Source organism: Microtus oregoni, unplaced genomic scaffold (genome assembly GCF_018167655.1).
Source record: "Microtus oregoni isolate MIOR12 unplaced genomic scaffold, Mior012 000017F_ref0000208, whole genome shotgun sequence".
Classification (NCBI taxonomy): domain Eukaryota; kingdom Metazoa; phylum Chordata; class Mammalia; order Rodentia; family Cricetidae; genus Microtus; species Microtus oregoni.
Genome location: NW_024543076.1, coordinates 14,085,001 through 14,106,775, shown reverse-complemented (window position 1 = coordinate 14,106,775; position 21,775 = coordinate 14,085,001). Strand labels below are relative to the sequence as shown.

The following is a 21,775-nucleotide window of genomic DNA, read 5'->3' as shown; positions in this document are numbered from 1 at the left end:
TTTTGTGACCCCAACACTGAGCAGGGCAGGCAGAGATAGAGGATCACTGAGGCTTGCCCGACTGCCAGACTACTTGGAAACCACAAGTTCCAAGGTCAGGAAAGGACCCTGACTTGAAGGAATGAGGTGGATAATGACAAAAGAGGATACCTGGTGCCCTACCATGGCCTCTGCACATATGCAAACAGGTGCACATGCATGTACCCACCCACCTACCCCACACACAAATTACACATAGCAGCCAATTAAATGGGCAAGGAAGTACAAAAGTTCAACATCCTTAGTCATCAGGAAAATGCAAATCAAAACTACATTGAGAATTCATCGCATCACAGTCAAGAAAGCAAACAACAAATTCTGATGAGGATGGGTGGAGAAGAGGTCTCGCCGGCTAGTGAGAATATAGTCAACCTACTATGGAAATCAGCATAAAGAGGCCTGAGAAAACAAAAAACTACTGTAAGATCTACCTATGCCACTCCAGGGTGCTATGTCAACACCACAGTGACAATTGCACAGTCATATTTATTCCTGAATACTCTCCACAATACCCAAGATGTGGAACAGCCTAGATAACCAACAGATGGATCAATACCAAAGTATGGTGTACGTACACAATGAAGTTTTATTCTGGCATAAGGAAGAAAAGTATGTTATTTACAGAAAAATGAATAGAACTGGAAATCATTGCATTGAACAAAATAAGCCAGACTCAGAAAGACAAATTGTGTTTTCACTCATTTTCAGAATCTAGCCTTAAATGCACACATATATACATGACCCAAAAATAAAAGGACTATTTGGATGGACGAGGAGGACCAATAGGAGGGAGAGGTGCAAACAAGAAAGGATGATAGGGGGGGCTGGAGAGATGGCTCAGAGGTTAAGAGCATTGCCTGCTCTTCCAATGGTCCTGAGTTCAATTCCCAGCAACCACATGGTGGCTCACAACCATCTGTAAAGAGGTCTGGCACCCTCTTCTGGCCTGCAGGCAGACACACAGAATATTGTATACATAATAAATAAATAAATATTTAAAAAAAAAAGAAAGGATGATAGGGAAACAGGAGAGGGTGATTATTGATGGCTATGAGGTAAGCACGTGATATTTATGTATGAAAGTGTCCCATGAAACCTATTATTTTGTACCTCACAAAAATGTTAATTAAAAAATCATAAAATAAGTAATAATCTATCTCAACCAATATTACCTGATGCTGTAATCACAGGACTGAAACAAAGAAAGGTGTGTTGGGGAGAAGGGTTGGTTAAGAAGTAGGTGCTGGAGTTATTTCCATGAGAAATAACGAATCCCCAAGCCAGATGCCACAATAGGTACCTGGAAATACCAAGTACTTGGGAGGCTGAAACAGACACCACTTGAGGCCAAGAGATGAAGACTAGCCTAGGTAACATATTGAAATCATGTTTGGAAGGAGGGAAGAAAGGGAAAGAAGGAGGAAGGAAGGAGGGTGGGTGTAGAGAGGGATGGAGGGAAGGAAAGGAGAGACTGGGCACTTACAAGGCAGGTACAGATGAGTAAACAAAAGCTACCAAGAAAGGGAAGAAGGAAAAGGTGTTAGAGTGTGTTCTGTTCCTGTAATAAAACACTGATCAAAACCAACTTGGAGGGGAAGGCTTTCTTTTAGTTTACAGGTTACAGTTTTCTACACCGCAGGCCCACCCGCTCAAGGGTGGCACTGCCCACAGTGGACCCAGCCCTTTCACATCATTCATTATTGCCTACAGGCCGATCTGATGGAGACAGCTCCTCCTTTGAGATTCTCTTTTCTCTGGGGTGTAAAGATTTGGGTCAAGTTGATGAAAGGTAGCAAGCTCTGAGAATGGTGGTGCAGGCCTTAATCCCAGCACTTGGCAGTTAGAGGAGTGAGTTCAAGGCCAGCCTGGGTTACCTGTCAAGTTGCAGGCAAGCCGGGGGCGGGGGGGGGGGGGAGAGCACTACATAGTGAGGCCCAGTCTTAAAAACAAGCAAAAACTAATGAGCACAGAAGGAAGAAAAGGAAGGGGGAAGGGAAGGGGAAATACTGAGCATTGTGAGACACTAAAGAGAGGGTTGGAAGGAAGGAGAGAGGAAGGGGGGAGGGAAAGAGAGATCAGTCACTTACCCAGGCAGGTACAGGGTAAGTGGGACTCTGTGAGCCATGTAGCAAGTGAATGACCCAAATTTATCTCCACAGGATGTCTTAGTGAGGGTTTCTATTGTTGTGATGAAACACTATGACCAAAAGGCAAGTTGGGGAAGAAAGGGCTATATGGCTTACACTTCCATATCACTGTTCATCATGAAGTCAGGGAAGGAACTCACACAGGGCAGGAACGTGGAGGCAGGAGATGATGCAGAGACCGTGGAGGAGTGCTGCTAACTGGCTTGCTCCTCATGGCTTCCTCAACCTGCTTTTTTATAGAACCTAGGACCACCAGTCAAAGGATGGCTGGGCCATCCCACACAAATCACTAATTAAGAAAATGCCTTACAGCCTTGCCTAAAACCCAATTCTATGGAGGCATTTTCTTAGTTGAGGTTCCCTATGACTTTAGCTTGTGTCAAGTTGGCATACAGAGATGTCATGGATACAGAGATGACAGAGCTTCATGACTTTGAACCACATCGATTCTTCTTATGACTTGAAGTCTTTGCAGGGTATGTGGCCAGGGTTTCGCGGCAATCTGGTCATGTGTTAGATTAAAGAGCTATGGAACTCTTTCCACGAATCACCATGACACTCTGCACTGTGGCGGCCGAGTGTCTCTCGACACCCCTCTCCTAGATAGCTCGTGACCACAGGGAGGATGAAGACAAGACAGTACCTCCTGGTAACCCCTGGAAGTAATTTTGGGGTCACGGTCAACATTTGCTGTCACTGACAATGAGTGGCAGCAGCAGGACTATAATCAGGTCGTGGATGCGTTGGCCCAGTGTTTAAGTCATTGCTGAATTTCTACAGCATTGACAAAGCAAAATTACATTTGCTTCACGTTCACAAAACAAACTGATGAGAGACATCACATGGTCAGTTTCTTGTCGGCCTTTCCCTTACAGACATGAAGTATGCCGGGCGGTGGTGGCGCACGCCTTTAATCCCAGCACTCGGGAGGCAGAGGCAGGCGGATCTATGTGAGTTCGAGACCAGCCTGGTCTACAAGAGCTAGTTCCAGGACAGGCTCCAAAACCACAGAGAAACCCTGTCTCGAAAAACCCAAAATAAATAAATAAATAAACAGACATGAAGTAAGTTCAAGCCCAGGTTGAGTTTGGAGCCTCCAGCTTGCTCTGGAGCCATGTTAGAGGGATCCCTGTCTGCCGCTGCAGATTTTGGGTGTCTCACTGGGCTGCTGGGAGTGGGGAAGGGGGAGGGCATTCTAATCCTCAGGGCAGGAGCTGTGCACAGTTGTCTGTAGATCTTTGTGTCTCATCATTCCTCCCTAGGGGATCTTCACACCCGCCTCAAGCCCCGTGAGCAGGCCGAGCTGAAAGAGGCTGCCTCCAGCCCAGGGAATGAGCAGGCTGAGCTGAAAGAGGCTGCCTCCAGCCCCAGGAAGGAGCTCCAGTAGAGATGAACCTGTCTGCCAGGTGCGCCCAGCACTCACTGCAACTATAACAAAGACCCAAGATAAATAACTTACAAAGTGGAAAGGGTTGTTTTGGCTTGCCGGTTTAGAGGTTTCAGCCCATGTCCAGTTGAACTCATCGTTTTGGGGGCTGTGGTGTGGCAGCAAGTCTTGGAGGGAGCGCGTGACAAAACTTACCTTGTAGCCAGAATGCAAAAGAAAAGAGAAGGGAGCTAGACATGGTAACCATGCCTTTAGCCCCAGCACTTGAGAGGGAGAAGCAGGTGAATCTCTGAGTTAGAGGACAGACCGCTCTACATTAGAGTTCCAGGACAGCCCAAGCTAAGTAGAGAGCTCCTGGAAGGAAGGAAGGAAGGAAGGAAGGAAGGAAGGAAGGAAGGAAGGTGAAGGAATAAATAAATAAATGAGAAAGAAAAAGGAGAGGGCTGCAATCCCACATTTCCTTCAAGGGCACATCTCTGGTGACCTAAGAGTTCTCACGAGGGCCTCTTGAAGGCTCCACGGTCTCCAAGATCAAGCCTTTAACACGCGGGCCTGGGAAGACACTCCAGAGCCAAACACCCTAGCCAGCAGTGCGGAGTTCTTCCAGCTGGAGATGGCCAAGGCATAGCTTCCATCCTGCAGATGGCAAGGACTCTTGGTGGATTATTTTTTCATAATAGATGAAAGTTCTAGAAGCATGTTCTGAAAGAGAATTAAAAAATAGACTCAAAAAGCTTATGACATCAATTCTACCCATCCACTTGGAGCTTTGCATCACAAACAGCAGGGATCCAAAGCCTGCTGCACAGTGTAGGTCTGTACAGTTCGCCCATCCCAGAAGTGCAGCATGGAAATGGTTCCGCCCACTAACCTTAGCAGGAAAGGACTGACTCCTGCCTGCAACAGCCTTGTCTTTCTCCTCTTCCCTCTATTGTCTGTCCAAATGCCAGACCTAAAGCGCGGGTCAGCCTTCTCTCCAACTCCACTGTAACTATTCTTCAATTAGCCTGCTCTTCAAAGGGGAAAGTGTCAGGTCCAAAGAAACTCAGGACGAGCCGGGTGGTGGCCCACGCCTTTAATCTCAGCACTTTGCCAGGTCTACAGAGCAAGTTCCAGGACAGCCAGAGCTACACAGAGGAACCCTGTCTAGGAAAACTAATGCACAAAAAAGTAACTCAGGACAAATGGCTGTGGTGCCTGTTAGTGTGCCAAAGCTCATGCCGGCTTCCAGACTTCCTCGGTTTCGTCACAGACACCTGTGGCTCTCTGTACCTCTCTCACCCCACCCCTGCCCTAAACTTCTCCAGGTTGTAGGTTTTCCTCCCCTAGCTTCTCTTTCCTTTATAACCCTTCCTTTTCAGCTCTGCACTCTCTTAGACCCCCTCCTTGCTCTCCTTGGCCTGTATTCTCTGTCTTCCTTTCTTCCGATCCCACCCCCCACCCGCACCTCATGGCCACACCCAGTCTGTTGTGTTCCTTATACTGCTTTCTCTCTTTGCTCTGAACTGTCCCAGATGCCTCTGGCTGTACTCTTTCTCATGTGTACAGTAAAAATCTTCCCCTCTACCATACCTTAGGGCAGTCATGGCCTCAGTTTCTACATTGATGCCAAAACCCTCAGTTTATACAGAAAGTAATTCAAATATAGAATGCTGGATTTGGGTTTGGAGCGATGGCTCGGTGGCTAAGTTCTCTGCCGCTCTTGCAGAGAACTAGCATTCAGTTCCCAGCACCCATGTCACCTGGCTCCCAGCCATCTATAACTCCAGCTTCAGGGGTCCAAAGCCCTCTTATGGCCTCTGCAGGATGAGCAAGGATCAGGTTGAATTTGGATTGAAGCAGATATCCTTACAACAAAATTAGCCCTAACTGTTAGGATTTTTATGCTAGCCTGCCCTGTCACCAAGGTACCCTGTCCCTCCCTCCCTCCCTCCCTCCCTCCCTCCCTCCCTCCCTCTCTCCTTCCCAACTGAGCCCACCTGGGCTCCTTTCCCTCTGCCCACTGTCCTTCTAAGGAGGCAGCTTTCTGTCTCTCTCTCCCCATTTCCTTCTTTCTCACTTTCCCTCTCTCTGTGTCCCTCTATTTCTCTCTTTCTCTCTCCCCCCCACACACCCTACCATCCCAAACCCTCCCACTAAATAAACTCTCCTTACCAAGCTCTCTCTGTCCCTTACCCGCTGCTATCCCCCACACTAACAGAGGGACACACCAGGGTCCCAAGAACTATGTCTCTCCAAATCTAATTGTGCTGCTTGGTACAAGTAACTCACTTCCTTACCCAAAAAATGGAAATGATCATGGCTGACCAACAAGGAAGCCACTCTAGACTATAGCCAGGTGCTCACTAAAGTGGGGGACCCATCTTCACTCGTTCTGTTTTCTTCCTCCTCCTTTTTCCTCCTCTTTAGCAATTGATAAATTATGAAAGATTGCAGGCCAGAAGTTTAATAAATCATAACAAATTTCCCTTCAAATATCCTTGTTAATAATGCTGAGCAGACCCAAGCACACATCCAGGGTCAGAACTGGTATACCCCAACACCTACCCCATCTGTTGGAGTGTGTGAAGGGACTAGTCGGGTAAAACCACAGCCACAGGATCCCCATGACTTGGGCAACAGCAGCAGGATATCAGAGAGGAGTGTCGGTGAGGGTCCAGTACTGATGGTGCACCAAAGCCAGAGGCCTTGACCCTGACCAGCAACTCATTACACAATGAACATTTGCAAGAAAAGCTGTTTGGACAAAAGGGTCTACTGCATGACACACAGCAGCTCCCAATGCCAGTGAATGAAGAGGTGATGGAGAGGTGGGAAAGAGGAACGGAGTGTTTTTTTTTTTTTGATTTTATCTTTTTATTATTGTTTATTTTTATCTTATTTTAATTCTTTTTTAGCTCTCCTTAGGGAGGCACTTCAGGAATGAGGGGTAGATATGGAGGGACTAGGAGATGAATGGGATTGGGGAGCATGATGTGAAACTCCCAAAGAATCAATAAAAATGGGAAAAAATTAAAAAAACAAAAACAGAATTTGAAATGTAAAAACATAATAATAATAATGTAGAGACACCCGGATTTGGTGGCACAATCTTTAATCCCAGCACTTGGCAGGCAGAGGCAAGTGGATCTCTGAGAGTTCCAGGCTGGCCTTGTCTGCAGGATGAGTTCTGGGAGAGCCAACGTTTTGTGGAGAGATCTTGTCTCAAGAGAAAACAAATTGAGCCAGGTGGTGACAGTGCACACCTTTAACCCCAGCACTCAAGAGACTGAGAGAGCCGTATCTCTGTGAGTTTGAGACCAGCCTGGTCTACAGAATGAGTTCCGGGACAGGCTCCAAAGCTACACAGAGAAACCCTATCTCAAAAACCAAAAAGAAAAAGAAAAAAAATTTTTGAGGTAAAAAAATTTCCTTCTTTGCTGGCTAGTTTTATGTCAATTTGACTCAAACTATAGTAATCTGACAGAAGGGAAGGGAACCGCAATTGAGAAAATGCCTCCAGAAGACTGAGCTGCAGGCAAGCCTGTAGGGCATTGTCTTAATTAGTGTTAGAGGTGGGAGGCTCAACTCATTGTTGATGGGGAACTTCAGCCAATCACATTCTGTTTAGGGTGTCCTTCCCCCCACACACACAAAAAAAAAAACCAGATAAAACATCCAGGTGAGCTTGCCTCTTCCTCTTTTGTTCCCTGCACTCCTGGATTGATGGAACCCTGGGTTTGTAAATTCTCTTTCTTCTGTTTATTAAGAGCTAAATCTAGGCTGGGCGGTGGTGGCACACACCTTTAATCCCAGCACTTGGGAGGCAGAGGCAGGCGGATCTCTGTGAGTTCGAGACCAGCCGGGTCTACAGAGCTAATTCCAGGACAGGCTCCAAAGCCACAGAGAAACCCTGTCTCGAAAAACCAAAAAAAAAAAAAAAAAAAAAAAAAAGAGCTAAATCTATTAAACTGGTCTGGTTAATTCTAAATACTAATCGACCACGCCCCTTCACACTGTGGGTCATGGTGCCACCCCCCCACCACCACACACACACACACACACGTTCCCCTTTTTAGAGGTTTTTTTTATTATTGTACATCTTATTGTGTTTATTTTTTAAACTAATTTTTTTAGGTTAGCGTACAAAGAATTAGGCTTCATCGTGGCATCTTGGCACATGCGTGGCACTATACTTCGTTCTCATTCGTTTCCTGCCCCCATTCCTCTCCCCAACTTCAGCCCGTTCCCTCTCTTCTCCCCGTGAGTCCCCTTCTGCTTTCCTCTTATCTATCCTGCGTTACCCTCTTCCCTTCCCACTTCCCTTTGTGAATTCTTCCTTTTCTTTTCTAGTTCCATGACCTACAAACACATATATAAATATGCATATATATTCATGTATATATAAATTTAAATCTGGGTTATGCGTGTGAGATAAAATGTGACATTTGGCTTTCTGACTCTGGCTTCCATCACTCACTGTAATGAGTTCCAGTTGTCATGATTTCACTTTTCTTTACACCTGCACAAAATTCCATTATGTATATAGACCACACATTATGTTGCCGTAGCAAGTCTAGGAGAGTCATCTTACCTAGGGTGAACGTTAGAATCAAATCATTGTTTTCCACTGTATCCAGGGTACACATCAAGATGAATAGTTGTTTTCTAGAAGTACTTAGACCTTGAAGAAATCGCTGTGGAAAACAGTGATTGTTCTATCTATAGAGTGTATGATTTTTTTGTTTTTTTTATTATTATTATTTGATAAAGTGTTTCTCAGTGTAGCCCTAGCTATCATGGGGAACTTGTTCTATAGACCGGGTTAGCCTTAAATTCAGAGATCCAGCTGCCTCTACCTCCCAAGTGCTGGGTGTGTCAGCCCCTACCTTCTATGTTATGATCTTTCAAATGTATCTTAAAATTGATTTGAAATTTTTTTTTTTTTTTGATTTTCGAGACAGGGTTTTTCTGAAGTTTTTGGTGCCTGTCCTGGAACTAGCTCTTGTAGACCAGGCTGGCCTCAACTCACAGAGATCTGCCTGTCTCTGCCTCCCAAGTGTTGGGATTAAAGGCGTGCGCCACCACCGCCTGGCTGAAAATATTTTATTGAGAATGTTTACATCTATGTTCATTGGAGAAGTTGGTTTCTCTTTGTTGTGTCCCAATCCAGTCTAGGGAAATTCAACAGTGAATCCATCTGGTTCTAGACTTTTCTTTGTTGGGAAGCCTTGTGAGAGATTATGGATCCCAGTTTCTGTTTGGTTTCTGTTTCAAGATGTTCCTTAAACATGCGCCTGCGTTGAAGATGTGGCAAAGCTGGATCACCCTCACCAGAGCTGGCTGGAGCTGGAGCCATGGCTTTGAACATCTATAGCTGTGAGCTAAGTGGAATTCTTTTCCTTATGAAGTCGGCCTCTCTAAGGTATTTCATCTCAGTAATGACCAGTGACAAATACAATGCCTGATTAGATTTCCATGTCTTGTTTGGGGTGATCTTGGTGTTGTTCTTGCAGAGCCTGGTGCATACAAGGCAAATGCTCTACCATTCGCCTGTATCCTCATCCTGTGTCTTGTGTTTGTAAAGAGGTTGGTAGTGCTTTTTCCTCAGTTCAAGCTATTTGGCACTATTTTTTATATGCGAATTGCAATTAAGTCCATGCGGGGAAGAAGAATAAAAGGTGAAAAATGGCCTATCCATTTCATCTTTTCTCTGGGACTCTGAGCTTTGCCGTCCTCTTCCAGAAGAGGAACTGAAGGATGAAAATCCCTGCTAACTGCGATTTCTCCTACGGAAGGAGGTGCAAGAAAGCTGATGAATGTTGTCTTGCTGACTTCCCCAGTGCAGATGAGAAGGGAGACTCGCCAATAAAATTCCTCTAAAGCAATGATTTTAGCCTGGGCCGCACGTTACAATTACCACAGGAGTCTTAAAAATACTGATGTCTGTCTATGCCCCACCCCCGGGCTTCATTTTTAGTTACAACTGGGTGAGTTCTGAGCATAAAGTCTTTCAAGTACCAAGATGACTTTAATATGTGTGCACAACTAAGATCCTTGTTCTGATTTGGCTTAGGATGTCAAGGCTCATACACTGACCCTAAGCATAGTATTGGTTTGAGAGAAGCTTTCTGGTAAAAGTCTAAGAAGGAGAGTCCTCGTCCAGTTCTAGTATACTAACATAGTTCCCATAAATACAAAGGAAGTTTGAACTGGCTCAGAAGGATGCAGTCATTGGCACAGAGAGTAAAACAAAGAAGAAATATAGGTGTGAGTTCAACCAAGTGAGCTCAATTAAGGGTCTGAAGTAATAAGAGTGGCGGGGCTGCGTTCCCAGCACCCCGGCCGCCTACTCGGCTAGCTTATGCCCCAAAATAATTACACAGACACTGTATTCTTTTAAGCACTGCTTGGCCCTTTAGCTCTAGCACTTACAGGCTAATTCTCACATCCCGATCAACCCATCTCTAATAATCTGTGAGAACCGGTCTTACCGGGAAGATTCTAGCCTAGTCCATCCTGGGTTGGAGCTTCATGCCGTGAGCGGGGCATGGCGTCTCTCCCAGGTGTCTGCTCCAGAGAGGAGAGCTGTCGAGACTGAGCTCACTTCCTCTTCCTCCCAGCGTCCTGTTCTGCCTACTCCTCCCACCTATCCTCTAACCAATAAAATGGGCCAGGGCAGTGCCTTTATTAGCCAATGACCTTCCTCCATCATTTCCCCTTTTTCGGTTTAAACAAAAAAAAAAAAGCTTTAACTTTAACATAGCAAAATTACATATAACATAACAGTTATCAAGTAAAAGTTACAATAATCTTTATCATGACTAAGGAAAACTATAACTATAACTAACTATTCTTAACTCCATCAAAGACTCCAGAAAGATATAATATTACCTAAGTAAACAAGAACTAAGAAACTTCAAACTCTAGAAATGACAAAGACATCTCGCTGCCTGGACAGTCACCCAAAGTTCCTCTGTACCGTTGGGGCATCCATCTTCAGCCTTCAGGCCCATGGTATCCAGCAGACATTTCCATAAAGCAGGAAAATTCAAAGTCAGTTCAGTCACTATCTGTTGTGTCCTGCAGAATGTCTCGCAGACTCTTTCAAAATGAATCAGGAACCCCGAAAGATCATCTCACCTTAGGCAAGTTCAGTAGTCCTCTCTCTGCGGGTTCTCTGTGTCCAGTTTATGCAATAGTCCAGGCAAGAACAGTTTCTTGCCCAAATGGCTATCAAACTCCATAAGGATCCTCTTTGATGCCCATCTTCCTCTCGAAGTAGATTGGTGCTGCCAGGAGCAGAGTGTCTCATTGTCATGAAAAGTCCTCAGTTATTAAAGCATTAAATGTCCTATTCTGTAATCTTTGAAAGACATGAAGAATGTCTATCTAAAATATATCTCTATATATCTAGAAAATCTAACTAACATGACTACAAGCTTTACTATTAACGATGATTATCCATTAACAACCTATATTTCTTAATTATACATTACATATTTAAATGAACTACACAATCACAATACCTTAATCAAAATCAGAAACACTTATACATATAACAAAATTGACCTTAAATCTCTATCAATAAAGCAAAATCTATACTAATGCAAATTATTCATACCTATATCATATCCCCCTTAAAATGTAAAAGAACGTTTATAAACCATATTTGGGAACATGGGCGCAGTTATTTCTCTCCAAACTGCTTCCTGCTGAATGGGGGCATCGTTAATTAGGTCTTTCATGGTATAACCTGTGTGCTAGTTTCATCTCAGTTGGCAGTTGAGCGAAGCAATTTTTTGAAGGCGTTCACACCAACCCTTCAGGAGGGCGTGGTCCATCATACCAAATCGGAATAGAAGAAATGAACAGCGTCTCATCCTCTGTGAAAACAAAATAAGAAACTCCTCTCCAAAGCATCATGTCCTTAGATCCAAATTTCAAAGTCAAGGCATTTTCACAATATTTATGTTGGATTAGTTCAGCAGCATTTATAAATAAATATCTTTTAGCAGCTGTTGCTCCTTCCTCAGCATTCAAATAATTCAAAGAGATCATAATAGCATACAGTATCAAGATTCTCTGTGTATTTTCCATCTTTGTACAGCTTTGTTTTAACCTCTATTTTGTTTATTTTTACTTTTAACTCTTTGCTTTTTGAGACAGGTTCTCTGTATCTTTGACCTGAAGTAACTCTGTAGACCAGGCTGTCTTTGAACTCTCAGAGATCCGCCTGTCTCTGCCTCCCAGGCATTGGGATTAAAGGCGTGTGCTACCACACACAACAACTCTCTCCCTTTTTTTGTTTTTTACTTTAAGAACTTCAACTTTTAGTCTGCATATATTTTTAACACACTGTAAACCATTTAAAAATTTTCTTTGTCTTTGAATCTCTCTTTACTGTATATCTCTCTTTTTCTGACCACACGAGCCTTTAAATTACTGAGCAATATGGGTAGGATTAAAGGCGTGGCTTTGCCAGCTAGATCCAGTCCATTCCTTAGCTTTCCAGCCTCATGGCTGATATACAGGCTGTAGCCATGTTTACTGCAACAACTGTATGGCATTTCAAGGTCCCTGCCAGCAAGTGAGCTACAACAGACAACACTCACGTCCTCTCTTGGTAGCCGGCCCTCCTGCCTCAAACAGTCAGAGTTTGCCCTGGCAGGATGGCCCAGAAAGCCAGCATTTTTAAACGGCGCAGCTTTTTTCCTGCTACGGCTGAAAACCGAAAAGCATGCGTTCAGCTTTTCCTCAACACTGTTTAAGTATTTCGTGGCAGGACCTCTTAATGAGCTGCAGGCTTTGCAGCTAAAGCTGAGTCAGGAAGCCTCTCTTAGATGAGGTGCTTGCTTGCCTCTGGCAAGCAGAGCAGACCCGAGGACACAGTGAGTCTAGTTGCCATCAAACTAATCGTAGCACTTTACTCCATTTATGCTCTATTCAAAAGCTCTGTCTCCCGCAGGAGCCAGACAGAGATCGCAATGGCGGCACAGCCCCAGGAAGTAGCGCTTTAAAATGACACAGCGTTTTTTTTTTCTGCTACTGTTGCCGAATTAGGAAATCTCTCTACAGCACGCCACCAACAAACAGCAAAAATCTGTGTTAAACTCTCGCTCCCTTATTTTTAAGCCTTCTCAGGTTTTTTAAGTGGGTTTAGTTGTCCACACGTCTGGGCGCCAACTGTAGTAATAAGGGCGGCGGGGCTGCGTTCCCAGCACCCCGGCCGCCTACTCGGCTAGCTTATGCCCCAAAATAATTACACAGACACTGTATTCTTTTAAGCACTGCTTGGCCCTTTAGCTCTAGCACTTACAGGCTAATTCTCACATCCCGATCAACCCATCTCTAATAATCTGTGAGAACCGGTCTTACCGGGAAGATTCTAGCCTAGTCCATCCTGGGTTGGAGCTTCATGCCGTGAGCGGGGCATGGCGTCTCTCCCAGGTGTCTGCTCCAGAGAGGAGAGCTGTCGAGACTGAGCTCACTTCCTCTTCCTCCCAGCGTCCTGTTCTGCCTACTCCTCCCACCTATCCTCTAACCAATAAAATGGGCCAGGGCAGTGCCTTTATTAGCCAATGACCTTCCTCCATCAAGGGTCCCCTCAAACTTAGAGAGGTTTTCATTTTATGGAAACAAAAACAAACCTGACTCTTCAGAGCAATCATTAAAACAAATGCCATCCTCTGTTACTGAATCACAAAGTAATCAAATAGATATTCACTGTCCTTTATGATGCCCGTGGGCCATTACTCTCACAGTGGCTTTTCAGAGAACAAAATTAAAACCAGTGTAGTGCTAGTTCTGGACTTTGTGAACTATCTGGCCTTTGCTGCCAGAGGTATTAAATCAACATATTAAATCAAATGGCCTCCTTGCTTAGATGAGGGCAACTCAAGCTTGGAAATGACACCTACTCTGAGTCATTCTCTACACTTTGACGGACAGAGCGTTCTCTTCAAGTGTGTGTGTGTGTGTGTGTGTGAGTCTGTATGTGTTGAGTGTGTGTTCATGCACAGTGAAGAGGATAAAGATCAATAGAGAATATCTTTTTCTATCACTGTCCACCTTATTTTTTGAGATGGGTTCTCTCATTAAACATAGAGATCTTTGATTTGGCAGGACTAGCAGGCCAAGAAACCTCAAAGAGCCTACTGTCTCCCCAGAGCTGGGATGACAAATGCATTTTTGTGACTCCAGCAAATATGTGGGTATTGGCGATTGGAACTCTGTGAGTGCTTTACTGATTGAACCATCCTCCCAGCACCTCTACCAACACACACACCACGCACACACACACACAAATAAGTACATGCATGAACATACACATACTTTTTGTGTCATTACTTTATCAGCTAACCTTTTCTAGAACCTATCCAGGGATAAGTCAAGGAAAGACATTAATTGGTAAATACAAGTCTTTTGCGATAGCTGGCTGAAACTAGTGGTAAGCTCTGAATGTTATTATGAACACAGATATTCAGGAGAACACCGATCGCTATGCATCCAGTTCTCCAGCGAAACTTGGCTTTAACAGAGGTAGTATCAGTACTGCAGGTTTTAGTGCTCTTAGACCCATTTCTTAAGTAAGACTTACCCTTTACCTGGGGCGCATGCATTGTTGCTACCATAATGCATTTTTTTACCAACTGAACCTCCTCCTCCGCTCTTCTTCATACCCTCTGATGGCTCTGTATTGCCTCCCTGCAAGGCCTTCATGCCCACTTCTCTGGCCATCTCTGTCTCTGGATCCCTCATACTATTTTGTGCTCTGGCCTCCCAGAGCTGCTCCCCGAGAGACACCAGCTATAGGGGTTTGTCTTTACATTTCTAGTGCTCCAGCCTTCCATGGGCCACAGTTTTCTTGGCTCTAAAGAAACATCTTTCAGGATTCATTTCAAAGTAACTTCACTCTGGAGTGTCCGCAACCAGCAGTTTTAGAGTCAGGTGCTTCTTCCTCAGCCCATTGGCCCCACTGTCACAGCAGTTTTTACCAACACAGCACTTTCAGCTGACTCGCTCTCACAGCTGTGTTCTGGGGGCTTCAGTGAGGAGATGGTACCCTAACCATACCCATCACTTAACTGTTAGTGTAACTTTTCAGGAAAAGTATTTACTAATTGAGTGAACTGACTTTAACTGAATGGAATGAATGAATGAATTTGCTTTTCCATAAATTAACTTCTCTCTCAACTCACCTCTCTTTTAATACCCATCTACATATATCCCATGTCGGATGAAAGGGGAAGAGTGAGGAGGTGGATGAACACGGCTGCCTTTACTTACCATGGATGCTCTGTGCCCAGTGGTTGATGGGAGAGGCGAAGGGCTGTTTTCCCTTTGTGGAAAATCCAAGCAGGAGCTATTCAGAGACCTCGAGCTTCCTGAGTCGCTGTGTAGTTGTCCCTTTTCTGACAGCATCCTGGACAGAAAGCTGGCCTTGCGACTGCCTGGGCTGAGTCTGTCTACCCAGACCCCACTCTCGTGCGCGCTGCCATCGCTGCCTTGGAAGTGACTTTGAAGATCTGCAAGAGGTTTGCCTGAGGCCTCTGGGCCCTGGGATCGCTCCCAGGTTCCTAATGTAGATGGTGGGCAGTGGGGAGAAGCTGTCATTGTACCTACCCAGGACTGAGACCTTGCGTTCTTGGAGCCAAAGAGGGACTGGCACGGTTGCTGTCCTGGGTGCTGAATTCTGGCACTGCCATCGTGGGGACAAGGGCTGTGGACGTGGAGCTGTCCACTGTTCGCAACTTTCTCAGCCCAGTCTCTTTTGCTACAGGAGACGTCCACATCATGTTGCCTGGGGTGTTGAATTTGCCATGTGCTTTTAGACCTTGGTATATTGACTCGGATGACCTGCTGTTTATTGTTGGCTGAAAGTAGGGAGAATCTTTCGGGTAAAGAAGAGCAAACCATACACTGCTGGGCCCCCGAGTAGTTGGTTGGATGGAACGGAAGGCCTGCTTCATGCTCAGTGTTCCCACTGCTGGACTTGCCGTCAAGTGCCCTCATGATTTTCCTGACGCCCAGATGAAATATTTCCAGGATATTGAGTAACAAGGAGAGGGCAGCAATGCTGTACATAAAGACCATGAAAATGGTCTTCTCTGTAGGTCTGGAGACAAAGCAGTCCACTGCATTGGGGCAAGGGGGTCGGGTGCATTTGTAGAGGGGGTGCATTTGAAACCCATAGAGAATGTATTGGCCTAGCATGAACCCTACTTCTAGCAAAGATCTGGTTAGGATGTGTAAGACGTAAGTACGCAGCAGGCATCCTCTCAGAGGGACTTTATGAATTCTTCTCTGCTCCTCAAGTCTCCTCAGCTCCCTCTCTACCCTTTGTTGCTCTTCCAAGTCAAGCTCTGGGTCCTCCATCTGGGCCCTAAGGTGTGACTTCTTCTTCTGCCTTTGCTTCTCAAAGTCCCTGAGTCTATAAAGTGCATGGCCCATGTACACCAGAGAAGGGGAGGACACAAAGATGATCTGCAAAACCCAGAATCTGATCAAAGAGATGGGAAAAGCATCATCGTAGCAGATATTGTTGCAACCCGGCTGCTGGGTGTTGCAGGCAAAGGAGGACTGTTCATCATCCCAGACATCCTCGGCAGCGACACCAAGTACCAACATCCGGAAGATGAAGAGGATGGTCAGCCAGATTTTCCCCACGATAGTTGAATGGGAGTGAACTTCCTCTAGAATGCCACCTAGTAAGTTCCAATCCCCCATGGCTAGAAAGTCACATCTGAAATACACAGAAAACAAAGAAGTTGGGCTGGAGAGATAGCTCAGTGGTTAAGAGCTATTGTCTACTCTTCCAAAGGTCCTGAGTTCAATTCCCGGAAACCACATGGTGGCTCACAACCATCTTTAATGAGGTCTGCTGCCCTCTTCTGGCCTGCAGATATACACATAGACAGAATATCATATACATAATAAATAAATATTAAAGAAAAAAGAAAACAAAGAAGTTAATAAGACTGAAGAATACAACTTGCAAAGGCACATGCTCATAAATAGCACAGACTCTTTGCTTAAGTCAACACAACTCCCGATATCTCTGCTTCATATTTGAAACTGGAATTTTCCAAGGAATATCAGTTTCTGGACAAAACGCCAACTCTCTACAATCTAACTCGTTTACTAATCTAACTCGTTTACTTCTTATCCTCTTGTCTCCCACATGTTCATTCTAGGATACCTGTGAGTCTCCATATTTGTACAATGCATTCCACAGTCTTGATAATATTCCTACTCATTTGAAAAACCTATTTATCTCATACCTAACATGATCTTAAGTAAGGCTCGACTCCTCTAGAACTTTTCTCTAGCAGCCCAGCTCACACTGACTTTTCCGTTTCCTAAGTTTCCACAGCCATTCATTTGGTGTGTTACCTAGAAGAATTGTGTGATGTTTGATTTTCTGTCTCATTTCTTGAAAAAGTGTACATCCTGCAAGTAGAGACTCTCCGTGTTATCTTGATCTATCTACACAGAAGGTATCAATGCAAAAATTTAAAATATGTTCCCATGAGCTTTCCACCAAATTATCAACAGGGAAAGCAAAGCAGACTCGCGTCATATATGGTTCATGGTGCCACTGAAGATGAACCATACATAAAGAGAAGTCAGTCAAGTGAATACTTGGAAACTCTTTCAAGTCAGGGTGCTGGTAATGTAGGCAGACACAGAAACGGTGCCAAAAAGACACATCTGGAAAGCCAGGTATTCATAGAATTCTTGCAAACTTGGAAAAGTTAGTATAAACTGTTTCTCCAGAGAGCTTGTCATCTAGGAAAGAATCAAGGCGTAAATGGTATACACAAGTTATGCTGTTCATCCTGGAAAAATAGTGCTTTTCCAAGGTTAAGATATTAGTAACCTGAGATTTCTGATATGTGGAAGGCTTACAGATAAGAAAAAAGAAATATAATTAAATTAAAATATATGACACAATTTTTAATTTTAAAATTTATCTATTGAATAATATTTTCTGAAGTCTTACTGCTTCCTAAGCATTGCACAGATGCCGAAACTCAACAACAGGTGTGGTATATCTGGTCCCTTACCATAACTAACCACTAAAGGCTACTACTAACCTACAAGATGGACCAACACTGAAAAGATAAAATGAATGCCAACCAGAAAGATTTCAAGTGAAACATATAATTTTTAAAATTTTTATAATCCCCCAACACAAAATTAAATTCCAGATGGACTAAAATATTAAATGTAAGCCAGGCATTGTGGCATGGGCCTTTAATTCTAGCACTTGGGAATCAGAAGCAAGTGGGTCTCTGAGTTTGAGACCTGGTCTATAGAGAGAGTGCCAGAACAGTCAGGGCTACACAGAGAAACCCTGTCTCTAAAAACAAAAAGAAAAAAAGTAAATGTGAAAGAGTAGGCAATAAAAGTCCTAAAATAATAACCAGGCTTATTCCTTATTCCTGTAGTCCCAGTTACTAGAAGCAGAAGGATCATTTGAAACCAAGAGTTTAAGGCTAGCCTGATGAAAAATGACGAAATTCCTTCTGAAAGAAAGAAAGAAAGAAAGATTAAAAAAGTGGTGGACTGGACATGGAGACACATACCTATAGTCTGGGACTGTGTAAACCACCTTTTTGGGGTGACTTCTGCCAGGTTCCTAGCTGCAGCGGGCTTGAATGTTCCAGGGTAGAAACATGCGGGTTATAATTATTAGGCAAAAGGAACATAAATATAGGAGAAATAATAGACAAAAACATAGGATAGTATTGGGAGGGAGTTCCAGTGAATATTGAAAGTTGCCTGCATTTAATTTCCTTTTGCTTAAATACCCCGACCCCAAAAAGTTGGAGTAAGATAAAAAAAAAAACTGCATTCACATGATACAAGGAATGAACAGACCAGCTGAAGGATTGGGGGCTACATTCTTAGTTAAACATTGCCAGAACAAGACAAGTAATGCTGACACCCTAGACCAAAACATTCTGTAGGCAAACCACTCCCTGGGTGGAATCCATAGTTATCTCCCTAAGGGAGTAGGAACCTAGTTAGATCCTTAGACTTTTGTTTGAGATAGAAAAGATCTACTTCTTAATACAATACCTGAAATGCCAGGTCTGGCTATTAGCTACACCTGTTGGCAATAACCTTGAAGGAACACAAGTAAGTTCCAGCTCTCTGACCTTTAGTCAAAGTAGAATGGGCGCATACCTATGGGTCCTGTCACAGGACATGGGAGGTTGAGAGGCAGGAGGACTATGAGTTTGAGGCCATCTTGGGCTACATAATGAAACTCTCTCTCTCTCTCTTTAAAAGTATTAAGATGCAAAAGAATATATTAGCTAGGAACTTGACTCAGTTGGTAAAGTGCTTGCCTAGCATGTAAGAAATTCTGGGTTCAATCACCAATACTACTATTGTGTGGCAGGAAGTAAAGGCAGGATCAAATGTCCAAGGTCCTTGGCTCCACAATGAGGTCAAGACCAGTCTGGGCTATATGAGACCTTGTCCCAAACAGCAGTAGTAGCAAACAGCAAAATAAAGCATATTTGTAATCTTAGGATAGGACACGGCAAGCCAGGTGGTGGTGGCGCACGCCTTTAATCCCAGTACTCGGGAGGCAGAGGCAGGCGGATCTCTGTAAGTTCGAGGCCAACCTGGTCTACAAGAGCTAGTACCAGGACAGGAACCAAAAGCTATGGAGAAACCCTGTCTCGAAAATCAAAAAAAAAAAAAAAAGAATAAGACATGGCAGAACAAGATCCACATGCCTGCCTGGGGTTACCTACCCTGGGCAAGGAGGAGAGGACACAGGTCTGCCCTGTGCCATCAGGTACAGTTATGGTAAGCAAATATATGCTGTGGTTTGGGAGAAAGAGAGGCAGAATGATTCATGTCCTGAGGACAAAGGCAGATCTAAAGAGGTGAAGGCAGTGAGGGGGCTGAGGTGAGTGGCCTGCTTGCTATCTGGTGCTATGGTGACATCAGGGCCTGGGCTGCTGCCAAGAGCCATGTGTTAGTCCATGACCCTGCAGTAACCTCGGTCTGTGTTGATGTTCATGACTCCTGTTATCACCAAGGGCCAGAGGATAGGGCTGCACAGAGTTGGCCCTGAACAATAGTGCCGACCTTGTCAACAGGGTGCAGATGAGCTGGCCCCACTACTCATCTGTCATGCAGTGAGCGGGTGTGGGGAGGGAGAGATGCCCCCATCTCCCCTTGCCACCAAATGTAGGTGGGAAGATTGCCCCCAGGGTCAAGAAGACAAGAGAGCTGGCCTTGCCCCTCACCAGCTGCAGCACACGGAAGAGCAGGTACTGCACCTCTCCTGGGCTTCACAGTAGAGCTGGCCCTGTTGGCAGGGGTGCAGATAAAACCACCCCAAGGGCGTGAGATTGGAGGAACTGACTCCGCACCCGCTCGGATGCCATGTGGCAGCATGGGAAAGGGGAAGATGCCCCCCCTCTTCGCTCCTCGCCACTGGTGGCAAGTGAGAGAGTGGGAGAATTGGTCCTGCCCTTACCAGCTGCAACATTTGAGAGAGTGACCCCTGCAGCTCATCTGGGCAACAGCGCAGAACTGGCTGCAGGATCTCCATGACACAGGGCAACAGCAGAGTGTCCCAGAGGAGGCCTAATGAGGGCCTAGCAGAAACCAGAGGCCTTGACCTCGACCAGAGATTCGTTGCAGTGAATGAACACTTAAAAATAAAGATGTAAGGACTGAAGGGAACACTGTGTGATTCCCTGTGCCACACTGCAGCTTCCATGATGAGGTTTTGTTTTTCGTTTCTTTTCTTTTATATTTTATTTTCTTTTGTTTTGGGAAGGAGGTGTCAGGGACAGAGGGCACAGGCAAAGGGATGGGGAGATGGATGGGATCAGGATGCATGAATCCACAAAGAATCAATAAAAGGTTAAAAAGAAAAAAAAAGAAAAGAAAAAAGAAAGAGACATCTACTCAGGAAGGATTTATCTTTCCTCAGACTTTCATTATTCTTAAACGGTTTTGCAAATATAAATTTTTAAGTATATAAAGACCAAATTATCTTAAAATTTAAAAAAAAATAGGAAATGGATTTTTGAAGAACATTAATCTTAGAAATTATATTTAAATAAACTTCACTTACAGTTAGTAATAAATACTTTTATTCAAATGGCAAAATGAAAAAGTCCAGAAGGCGTGTACATCCAAAGAAAAAACAAACAAACAAAAAACCCACAAACAACACACACACACAAAGCAGAACTAGATACAAAGGTCGAAGATATAGCGTGAGCTTTCAGGGAGGCCCAGGAGTTTGAGGCCAGCATGAGAAACAGAGCAATAATCTCAATTTAAAAATAAAACCTCAGCAGCCTGGTCTACAAGAGCTAGTTCCAGGACAGGCTCCAAAAACCACAGAGAAACCCTGTTTTGAAAAACCAAGAAATTAATTAATTAATTAATTAAAATAAAACCTCAGCCATGGTAGTACTTGCCTACAATGCACGTATCAGAGGGTCTGACGTAGGATGATTATGCATTTGAGGTGAGGAAGACACTTGAAAAACCAACCAGAACTGGAAAGCTCATTATTGAGAGACCCCAGCACTCCCCACGTTAACCAATCCATAGGTCAGTGTAAGACTTTCAATCACCAAATAAAATAAGATGCCACAAATGTACATATGTACACATGTGTGTGCAAGCTATGCATGTCCGCGTGAGCATGGGAAGGAAATCCAGTATAGATACAGGCCATCTCAAGTGTGAGGTGAGACGCACAGATGGAGAATTTGAAGGGAGAAGGAAGAGGCAGAAAAAGAAAAGAAAGCAAGAAACAGATTTCTCCGGGGCTGGAGAGACAGCTCAATGGTTAAGAGCATTGCCTGCTCTTCCAAAGGTCCTGAGTTCAATTCCCAGCAACCAGATGGTGACTCACAACCATCTGCAATGAGGTCTGGTGCCCTCTTCTGGCCTTCAGGCATACACGCAGACAGAATATTGTATACATAATAAATAAATAAATATTTAAAAAAAAAAGAAACATTTCTCAGAAAATGCAACTGGGGCTGGAAAGAGAGCTGGTTATAATTCCCAGCACCTACATGGCAGGTTACACCCATTCATAATTCTAGTTCCAGGAGAACCAACTCCCTCTTCTAGCCTCGGCAGGCACCGAGCATTCAAGTGGTGCTCAAACACACATCCAAGCAAAACCCTCACACACGTAAAATAAACAATTCTCTTTTTTATA

At 44.3% G+C, this 21,775-nt stretch overlaps 1 protein-coding gene across 1 annotated transcript; it reads right to left on the bottom strand.

Moving 5' to 3' along the window:
* Positions 1 to 14,760: 14,760 nt before the first annotated feature.
* Gja10 (gap junction protein alpha 10) lies at positions 14,761 to 16,281 on the bottom strand. The gene has a single exon (XM_041667907.1). It carries the CDS (start codon positions 16,279 to 16,281, stop codon positions 14,761 to 14,763), a length of 1,521 nt encoding a protein of 506 aa, XP_041523841.1.
* Positions 16,282 to 21,775: the final 5,494 nt, after the last annotated feature.

What these genes read in the sequence shown, in the direction of transcription:
- Gja10 (XM_041667907.1), bottom strand. Translation starts at nt 16,281, where the DNA reads ATGGGGGATTGGAACTTACTAGGTGGCATTCTAGAGGAAGTTCACTCC.